We start from the raw sequence: 11499 nt of genomic DNA, 5'->3' as shown, positions 1-11499 counted from the left end.
TTTAACATAAGCAGCTTTACAAATACATTTTTCAACACAAGCATATGTACAAATCAGTTTGGTATTTGAATGACATATAATTATTTACAAATTTCCAGCTAGCTCTGCTGGCATATGTTACACATCCACTGCCCTACTTTTTCTGGCACAACTGGCAATACCTGGCATTGTCACAGCCTAAATAGGTGTACTAATTGCTGTTGAATTCTTCCTTCTTCAGCTATTTATTAATCTTCACTGTGTAAATATGTCCTTTAGTAGCATTGAGTTTTGTGAAGATCTATTAGTACCTATAAGTAAACAATTTGACTATGAGCTGGTAAGCATATCAAAGTCACCCCCCATAGTGATATGTTCAGTGTGCTGCATAAGTATAGTCATTTCTCTGGTTTGCTCCAACCAAAAGGGTGTGATGTTTTATTTGGAATATAAAAAATAATTAACTATACTGTTTTATTTGCCCATTGAAGCTTCAAAATAAGCCATGTACCCCCTTTGCTTATGTACTGCTGTTTGACTGTACCTCTCAGCGAATGATAAATTAATATAGGTACTTCATTTTTGGCTGATGGGGCACTACTAAGATAAGTCTCTCCTTGCCATAATAAGATTTCCATTCTTTCTTTTTTTTTAGTTTTGTTTCCTGCACAAATGCAATCTGTGATGCTCATCATTCATACTGCCTCAGTGGCATATGGGTTCTGTGCCTATACTACCATCTACATTGGCAGCTTATCAGAGCTCAGAATCACCTACTCTAACCCAGATTAATTTTATACATCTTAGATGTAATGGCATGCAAGATTCTGATAGTCCTGCTTACCAGATACCATATTAGGGTGCTCCAAAGGACCCTAGCAGTACAAGGGTCTCAGAATACTCACTCATTGCATTCAAAAATTTGGCTCACTCATATATGCAGATGTCACATTGTCTTGTGGATTACATCCTCTTTGTTAACTGAGGGCACCTATTCCATATGGATACCCCAGTGGCAGTAGTAGCCATGAACAATTCCCTTCTAGGGTGGGTGGGGGGCATTTTGAATGGAGGATGTTCCTAGGTACATGAACACCCATACAGGCCAATCTTCACATCAATATCTTGGATATGAGAGTGGTGCTCATAGTGTTGCAGACATTCCAGGATCACCTCCCAAGGGTGTGATTTCCATACAGACTAACAATATGTCAGTGGTATGGTACATCAACAAAGAAGGGGGAATTTATTTTTACCTGTTATGTTCAGTGGCCATGAGAGTTTGGCAATGGGCACACATCACTTTCTAACAGCAATGCACACCCCAAGGTCATCCGATGTTTTACCATACAGGTTGAGCAGGGTTCTTTTAACTCCTCATGAGTGTCCCTCAATCCAACAGCGCAAACTGATTTTCCATCACTGGGGCCAACCTTGCTGTGACCTCTTTGCCTCTTACCTCAAACACAAATGCAGCAGTTACTTTGCATTGATCCCTCCAGAGGGTCAATTACTTGGAAGCTCTGGTCCACTCTTGTCCCCTGGACTTCCTATATGCTTTTACTCCCTCACCTCGAATAAACAAGTTCATACAGAAAGCTAGACAGTGCAATACCAGGGTTATCCTCATTGCTTCCTTCTGTCCCTGACAGACATGATACCCCTTCCTTTGGTCACTACTAGTACATCCCTCTTGGACACTGGATCAATATCCAGATCTTCTAACTCACCAATCTGGATTGGCTCCTCCAGACCAGAGGCCCATGAAATTGACTGCATGGTTTCTCCAGTTTTGACCAGAGCCAGAGATGCCAGGCTCCCCACTATGGCTGTCAAAATCATATTGGCTTCTCAGAAGTTAGCTACAAAAAAGGTATACCACAGTAAATGGAAAATATTCTGTATTAGGGCAGTATCAAAGGAGTGGACCCCTTTTCAGCACCCATTCCATCCATATTAGAATTTTTATCTGAACTTTTTGACAAATGTTCTAGTTATTCTATTACCAATGTGAAAATGGCAGCTATCTCAGACTTCCACATTGTCCATAATGACTCCTCCATTGCTTCCCTAAAGATTTTAAAGCCTTTTTGAGAGGGGCCTTTCTGTTATGTCCTCTCATCAGGGAACTGGTTTCTTCATGGGACCATTTCCATTGTGCTTCAAACTCTAACCCAACCACCCTTTGAGCCCACAGCCACAGTAGATCTAAAATTCCTGACCTGGAAAACTATTTTTCTGGTGGCAGTTACATCAACCAGATGGAATTCAGAATTACAGGAACTTTCTTGCAAACCTCCCTATCCGTTTTTTTTTCATAAATACCGAGTTTCTTTGAGAACTAATATATCCTTTCTCCCTAAGGTGTCATCAGAAGAAAGCTTGAATCAGTCAATAAGTTTACTAGTATTTTTCACAGATACTCAAACAAGGGTGAATATGTTTTACATATGTTGGATGTTCATCACCAGCTCAGGTTCTGTCTCCATAGAATTAAAAAATTCAGCTAATACAATCAGTTGTTTGTTGCCTTTTCAAAGCCAAAATTGGGTAAAGCTGTTGCCAAAGTTACCCTCTCTAGATGGTTGTCAGATTGCATTCCCTGTGTGTATTATAAAAAGAATTTGGCTTTACAATCTAAACCCAAATATCATTCCATTAGGGCAGTATCCACCTCTTCCACTGTTTCTAGAAAACTTCCCATTGATGAAGATTGCCCTGCAGCAACTTGGTCTGTAGTCCCCACATTTGTGTCTCTTTACAAACTGGAAGTACAATCTATATCATGATCCTCAGGAGCATCCTACCTTGATAACCTCCAGAGTGTCAGCTTGGAAATCTGTCCCATGTGTTAAATCCAGTGAAAATAAATTACAGTCCCATGTGTTAAATCCGATAAAAATAAATAACATTGCGTACTAAAATTATGTACTTAAATAACAATAGATCCATGACTGATTTTCATCCTGTTCAACTTCCCTTCCCCCTTCCGCCCTTCCTAAATCAATGCATATAACTTTGGGATGGCTGGGAGGATTTATACTTAACTCCCTGTCTGGGAACAGTCCTGTACTGACTGTTGCCCGGTATTTTTCCCTTTCATATGTGCACAGTATATGACCTTTTTATGTCGGATGGGAGCAAACTCATTCTGAGGTACTATGGGAATGGGAGGAGTCAGAGACCTGGAGCCAAAAGAAGCGTTAAAGTCGGTGCCAAGGTTGGATCCGGTCTCATCTAGCAACCCATGCATTGAAGCAGATGAAAATCAAACAATGTGGATCTATCATTATGGTAAATACATAACTTGTTTCTATTCCTTTCCTTAGTTCTATACTATAAGCTATTAAAAGTAAACAATCAATACTATGCTGTACTACACGGAGAACTTCCTTTTCTGTGTAATAAGCTCTCTATTATATAAAATAACCAGTACTGTAATACAGGAGGAAGGTGAAACTAGTTACTTAGCCCTATTAGCCAAGTCTCTTGGATGAAACTGCCAGTTCTATTTGAAACATGAAACCGCCTCCTGCCAAAAAATAGATGTTTCTGTCCAACTTCTACCCTCATCATAGTCTTAATGCAGTTAACATTATCTTCATCTGATCCACATTCAAGTCCATGTTCATTTAGTTCAATCTTCTTTGTAAGAGAACAAATATTCAGTTTTACCCTGTTATCAACTGCTATGATTATGTCAGGCAGCCATGCTGTCATAGATGCATTAACTAAAGACGCCCCAATATATTATGCATGCAATTTAGTAACTGAGGTGGTTGATGAGATGCTTATAATGCATGCAAGGAAGGTATGGTTAAATATTGAGCGGGATGGGAGTAAGTGAGGGATTAGCTGAAGGCATGCTTGAATGGGGGATAGACATTATCTATCATTTTTAACTGAGGGAAGTGTGCTTTACCTTGAAACAAAGCATCAGATTTTCTCTTTAGGTGGAAGCACAATATCTGAGAAAAAGAGAAACTTTAGCATTAAACACAGAGCTCACATTAGCTTACAGTTAGACACATTACATCACCTGTACCCTTCTCCACCCCTATATCTTGCAAACATAAGATGTAAAAAAAAAAAAAGACCGGTAACTAATCAGTACACAAGGTTACAAAGTAGTTATCTGTATATGTCCAATAAATCCAGGTTTGACAGTTTATTTGATAGATGTTTATGGGTCAGAGTCAATTATATGAGGATGTGGCAATTGTGATTATGATTGTGATACAAGTCAGCTGGCTTTGATCTCCTTGATATCCTCACTAGTAAGGACTGGGCCACTTAAATCCATTATCTTTTTTTCTAGAGCAGGTGCCAGTTCTGATGACATATGTTCACTAGATGGATTTGTTCCTCCAGATAACATTTGTAAAGCTCCTGTATAGTTTAATGATTTAGATATTGAGTTTCAGCTGCTTTTGTTTTCTTTATTATGCAGTGGGGATTTTAACAAAGCTCCATTGCTGTGGTGCTTTCTTCTCTTGATGTCCATGTGATAGTTATGTGTCTTAATGGCATTAGCATAGATTTTATGTTTAACTTCCCTCAAACACAAATGCAGCAGTTACTTCACACTGATACCTCCAGAGGGTTAATCATTGAGGGATGCTGTGGCCACACTTGGCCCCTGGGCCTCCTGTATGCTTTTCCTCCCTTGCTTCCTAGCATCTGTTGAAAGCATGAACTGGAAGGTTTGGGTGCTTCTGGTGATTTGGTGCATGGCCGAGTATTGTAAGATCACATTAAATCCTAACTCTTATGCCCATCTGAGTTATAGCATCAAGGCTTTATGCTTAGTAAATAAAGGAGCACTGTAGTCTGAGACAGTTTTGACCGGGTGCCCTGTTATTTGTAGTTCATTATAGAGTTCTTTCACCTTCACAAGGATGTACTCTGTCTCTGTCATTGAACTCCAGGCATTTGAATATGAAATGTCTGGGGTTTAAAGACTTAAACTGTCTAGACTGGACTAATGATAACCTTATGGTGTGCACTCAATGACAGGTCCTTAGTTGGAACCTAGAAGAACATTTATATGCTATCAATAAATATTATAGTATTTGTACCTTCCTCTCGTTTGTGGAGGTCAAAGATTTGGAGGTGAATTCTGCTTGCCCAATTTTCCATCTCATCTCACTTTACTTATACTTGAATTGTGATGGCCTGTAAATCCATTATGATTTTGGAGTGTGTGTGAGGAGACTGTTTCTCATTGGTTTCTCAGCACATCTTATTGGTGGGTAACAGCCTGTTGGATTGTGATCAGCTGCTGGTCATTCTTTGCTACTGTTGTCTTTACTTGATGAATGGTTGTAGTGGCAGTTTGCATTAGCTGGGTGATGGTGTTTAAGGTTGTTGTGACTGGACAGATACATGACTGCAAGTTCTGTTCCTTGTCTGCCATCTTTAATTCTTCCTTTGAGGTAATGTGAGAAATGATGCCATGAGTATTATTAATGTTTTTTGGTGTATTTCTGGCTTTATAGAGAAAGCAGAGCTGAATGGTATTTAGTATAACTACTTAATCTCTATGAATGTTCAAAAAAGAGTTCTAGCCCTGTCTTTCATATTTTTTATCTACAGTTCACCTCAGAGGTCATAATTATCATGACCACATTTTGCACATGCTTGTGCTCGCTCCCAGGAAATATATTTTTTTTACATAAAGAACAAAATAATGAGGCAAAATCAAGGATAGTCTTTTGATCTGCCCCACTCCCCATATATATATAGATAGATGGATACATTTATATACGTGCACACATGTTCACACACACACACACACACACACACACACACACACACACACACACACACACACACACACACATGTACACACACACGCGCGCACACACATGTGCACACACACACACGTGCACACATACATGCACACACACACTAACACACACACACACACACACACACATGTGCACACATACATGCACACACACACTAACACACACACACACACACACACACACACACACACACACACACACACACACACACACACACACACCGATTGATTAAGTAATTACATACTTTCCTTCATGCTGAATAGCCACACTGGCTGGAAAAAAAACAATCCCACGATCCTGCCCAGCAACCTGCTGTAAGCTTTTCTTTCTCTTTCAGTCTCAGGCTAAGTGACTTCAGGTAGTCTGAACCAACAAAAATGATCTCTTCACTTTATGCAGAAACCCAGTGAAGTACTTGTTGAGTAATGTCTCTGATGTCTTTAATGGCTGGGGGAATTGATAAGATTGCATTTACAAAGCCCCCAAACAGCTGGGTGAATGAAATTTGTCAGTTTTTTTTAGTAAACTTGGAGCTTCTCAGAACTCCATTCATGCACATTTGCTGAGTTCCTGCCTGAAAAACAGGTTTGAACACAGAGCCCTTCAGAGCTTTCTTGCCACTGAAGAGAGTGCTTCTCTGTTGGCTTTTGAGGATCGATGGTGGGCCATGTCCAACTCAGAATTGATGGATATGCTCCACCTAAAGAGATCCAAGTCACTGCGAGCCAAGCGTTCTAGTGAGCTAAACCTCACCACAACAATAACTAGAACATGCTGGAGGGATAGATTCCTGTCACAGAGACTCCCCATGCTTTGGAACAAAATTCCAAATTACATCAGTCAGAGCCCCTCACTAACACTCTTCAAGAGAAACCTTGACGAATGGATGGGTAAGCGAAAATCCACCCCTGGGATCACTTCATTGGCTCTGCTTGACAGAGGATCAGTTAATTAATCAATGGGGCGGTGAAAGCCGACACACTCTGGCTAAGCTTATAAATGCCCTTGGGCAGCTAGCCTAGTACCTACCTATGAACCTATGATCCTATGCAGATATATATCTATAGATATAAAAGAGAACATAAAAAATGCATATATGACCAGAGGCACCATTAATGGGGGTGAGGGGGCCCAACCAACATACATCATGTACGTATTGATACCCCCCCCCACAGCCAAACAGGTCTGCCGTGCAATACAATGCTAACTGTCGCAAATCCCATAACCAGGACTCGACACAACATGGGCACAAGATGTTAACAGTAATCCATCCCACCTGTATGATATCAGGCTGGTATCAATAATATATCATGCAGTACAGTCTGGCTACCATAGGGAATGCACAATGTGGAAGCAATAAACATTCCTAAGATACATATATACAGACGCATATATGCAGATACACACACACACACACACACACACACATATATATATATATATATATATATATATATATATATATATATATATATATATGTAGATATATATGTAACTACACATACACACACACAGATATGTATAAGAAGATACATCTTTAGAGGTTGCACACCATACGGAATAGGCAGTATGCCTACAGTTGCCACCTTACCAACTGGACACCCATACAAAAGACAATTGTTGCCTGCAACATATACCCACAGAGAGGTCAAAGGATATAACACCACACACAGGTTTTCATACATGAGAAAGCTTTATTTGTGTACTATTACAGTTGTATATGCCATGTCATATAGCTGTTTAGACTCTGAAATACATATAAACAGACTAATGCAACTGCCAAACAGATAATACAGTATTCTGGAAAGTGTTACATATGTTGCTGTCCAGGCTAAGGCCTTCAAGTAATGCAACAGTAAAGACAGACTGGGCCACAGGATAACAATCAATCAACAGTAAGTAATGCAGATGTAGAGTCCAGCAGCTTCTATCTAAATACACAATCCCTAGGGGGTAAAGACCTCAGTTGACAAAATGAAATGTATCTGTTACATAACAAGGCATAACTGAAACCATCACAATCACACTGACAAACAGAACAGTCTGTATGGCAGGAAGCAGTAGGCCTGCATTTACCCAAGGTGAATTGTATGGTAATGTACATCCAGATACCTTAAGGCAGCTTACCACCGATACCCCTCACATGTTGTAACAGCCTAGGTTAGTTATGGTGCATCCCCCCATAGACTGACATACAGGGCCATATACCACAGTTACACACACTGGCCTCTGGACTGCATAAGGGCACACATGTATTGTGCAGACGAAGCCCACACAAATATGGACCCAAACCCACAATTTGTGTGGGGGCCACAACAGCAGTGGAATGATGGCAGGAATAACAGCATGACATACTCACAGGCCACTACATAACAACCCCTGACATCATATCATATGGACAAGGCCTGGTATGTAGGTGGAGGACAAAGGTCCATATGTAAAATAAAGTTGTCATACAATAAGCAAGTCACTGGTGTTACAGGATACTCTGCAACATACCCTTAGTCAGGTATATGAAGTCAGAAACACAAATGGATGTAACCATGTACTGATAGCACTCAACACACACACAGCCAGTGATATATCTGACACAAGACCTGTGTGGTGGACAGGCAAAACATAACACGCACACCTCTGGCCAGTAAGTGGATAGGCACACAGTTTAGAGCTATGCAGACAGACTGCAGTCCATGTTAAACTAGTATGTGCATACAAACCCTGTAACACTGGTGCTATACAATGCATACAACAACAGCACTCACACTGTTTGTAGTTCTGGAACCTCATACAAATATGTAGCTGGCCTGAGTGTGCAAGTTCTCTTGTAAGACGTATTTCTACTTGCTGTCTGTAACACTGCTGCCCACACACAGGAAGGATGTCCACCATACAGGAAAGGTAAAGGGACGACGCCCACATGCTGTAGGGATTTATAGTAGTGGGTTGTCATGACAGTGGTAATTGGAAGTACTACACAGCATGCTGCATGCAGGTAGCAAGTGGAGGAAACTGATTGGTGCAGAGGCCATCACCTGATCATGTGCATCACCCACAAAAGCCATGCTGCAATCTGTTCTAAGCAGCTCAATCCATTTACTGGAGAGAGAGAGAGAGAGAGAGAGAGAGAGAGAGAGAGAGAGAAAGAGAAAGAGAAAACAAACATAAAACATACAACATATCCAGAACCACAACAACACCAAAAAAAGCAAATGAAGCAGGCTAAGGAGTGAAAAAAAAATTACCTCCTACAAGGACACTATCCACAACAGACCTAATCCCCACAACAGGTATGTGAAGTATATATGCATGTAACTGACTGTAGTACCTTGTCTGTAATACTGGGGTAGATGATATAGAATGATATACATGTGCCATCAGGTGTTGCTGTTGTAATGATCTTCAGCTGAACAACTGCTATGGACATTAGAATCTGTCCCTGTGGGTAGTGGGCCATACCCATCAACTGTGTAGAGCAGCACCGACTGACAAGATGCATGATATAGTTTGTGGTGTGTAATGGAAGGGATGTATAGTACTGTGGACAACAGCTGGTGTAGGAAGTAATGACATAATGATGGACACGTGGGTTCCAGAGCTCACCACTTGCGGGACATTCAGGTTAACATGTATTGTAGCATGCTGAAATGCCATAGGTGTGTAATAAGGTTACCTGCAATCTGGCCCTATATATACCCCCCTAATATTAGGCTGTGTCCATATGTGGCACCTGTCTGTGTTGTAGCAAGGCAGAACAATGCAGCTGTGCAGGAAGGTGTTTTGAGATTGTGGACCTGATGTCTGAATGTACCCCAGATATAGGTATGTATATGTGTACACACACACACACACACACACACACACATACATATATATATATATATATATATATATATATATATATATATATATATATGTGTGTGTGTGTATATAGATATATGTCTACAGATATGCAGATACCCATATGTAGACATATATATATATATATATATATATATATATATATATATATATATATAAACACATATATACAACATAATATATATCCACACACACACACACACACACACACACATATATATATATATATATATATATATATATATATATATATATATATATGAGCATGTCTACATATATACAAACACACACACACACATATATGTATGTAAATACATGTCCCCTGTATTGCCATCACAGTGCTGCATGCTATGTGTGAGGGAACAGCACACATAGCAATACACACAGATATATACAGCTGTAAGTGTGTGCAACATGGACGGGTATGTCACATGTGAACCCCTTGTTGGGACCACATTGCCCTTGTCTGTGAAGAAGGGAATGGGAATATGGGGAAGTATGGCAGATATATTTGTGGAGGTGGCTCGGGTTGGTAGATATAGAGGACAGCTACAGGGGTGGTATATGACACATGTGGTGGGTAAACACCCTGGATGGTGTGTGTGGTCTGTGATGTGGAAGCCCCATGGGCCCCCATATGAAAACAATGGGAACAAGCCTCCCACTCATTGCTACTCACAACAGCAGTCCATGGCCCTGAAGGTGCCTGGCCTGGAGGCTGAGCAGGAGGAGCATGTGGACCCTGTGAATGTGTACTGGGTGCCTCAAGGTGATGTAGCACATTCCACAAGTGTCTGTGGAGCCTGCTATGGAACAGGCCCTGGACCTGACCTCGGGTGACAGGAACATGTCTGTGTGTGCCCCCAGGGGAGGACAACATCCCCTGAGATGGTTCCACCTGAAGGTAGTACTGGACCAGTAGATGAGGAGGCCCCAGGGTGGGTCCCACATGTGATGTGGCCTGGTAACATGGCCAGATGAAGTTGGTGAGGTAGTTCTGCTGGCAAATATCCCCTAAACATGCTATTGTGTCACTGTTATAGAACATATATGGGTAGTAATAGTCTACACAATCCCAGAAGATGTCCAACAGCATGCATAGATATCCCCAATAACACAGAATGCCGGATGTGCAGCAATCACATAGCAAGCATACCACATGCATATATGGAACCATAGTGGCCCTGACAATGGCATGCAGGTGAATAGTCCGTAACAGGCCAGCAATTATAGTGTCCACACAGGGAACATGGCTACAAACACATAGCACAAAGTGTGGTATAATACAATATATATCCCACTGGTATGTAAGCTGTAGCCATACCTATTGGGTTGTGTGAACAGTTTGTTGTCACTGATATGATCGTGGGGACCTGTTTCCATCTTTATGTTTTTCAGGCAAGATGTCCCATGGAAGCCTACCCGCATATTCAGCGGCTAAAAACGACATTGTGTTGAGCTGTCTTATCCAGCATTACCCTGTCCTGTTTGGCCAGGCCACCCATGAGCAGCAGGAGTGAACTGCCCTGTAGAATGACCTAGTCCACAGGGTCAATGATGTCACACTGCATAACCACAGTTATGAGCAGGTCCAGCATCATTATTCTGACCTGCTTCGCAATGCCCGTTGGTGTTCTGCTGTAGCCTGGGGAGATCACCGTGCAAAAGGGGGGGGGCATGCCATCCATCCTCCCTGACACGTGTTGAGGAGCTCCTCACCAGCCTCGTGGCACCTGCACGTCTGCACGACCAACAACTGCCACACACCATTGTGGAGGTGGGGGCTATCCACACACCGGATGAGGAGCATGCAGGTAAGGCCACAGGGCACATCAGTAGACCACTGTTGTGT

General features: G+C 41.4%; 1 protein-coding gene across 1 annotated transcript in view; it reads left to right on the top strand.

The window, feature by feature from the left end:
* The window catches only part of LOC122801219 (guanylate cyclase soluble subunit beta-2-like), a 475593-nt gene extending 464426 nt beyond the window's left edge, over positions 1 to 11167 (top strand). Inside the window, exon 16 of the mRNA XM_044070773.1 lies at positions 11046 to 11167. Coding sequence (XP_043926708.1) covers positions 11046 to 11167 — 122 coding nt within the window. The remainder of the gene's footprint in view (positions 1 to 11045) is intronic.
* Positions 11168 to 11499: the final 332 nt, after the last annotated feature.

This window comes from Protopterus annectens, chromosome 4.part1 (assembly GCF_019279795.1).
Source record: "Protopterus annectens isolate FY-2018-M chromosome 4.part1, PAN1.0, whole genome shotgun sequence".
NCBI lineage: Eukaryota > Metazoa > Chordata > Ceratodontiformes > Protopteridae > Protopterus > Protopterus annectens.
Note: the sequence above shows the minus strand (reverse complement) of the source record. Positions and strands in the feature narration are given on the sequence as shown.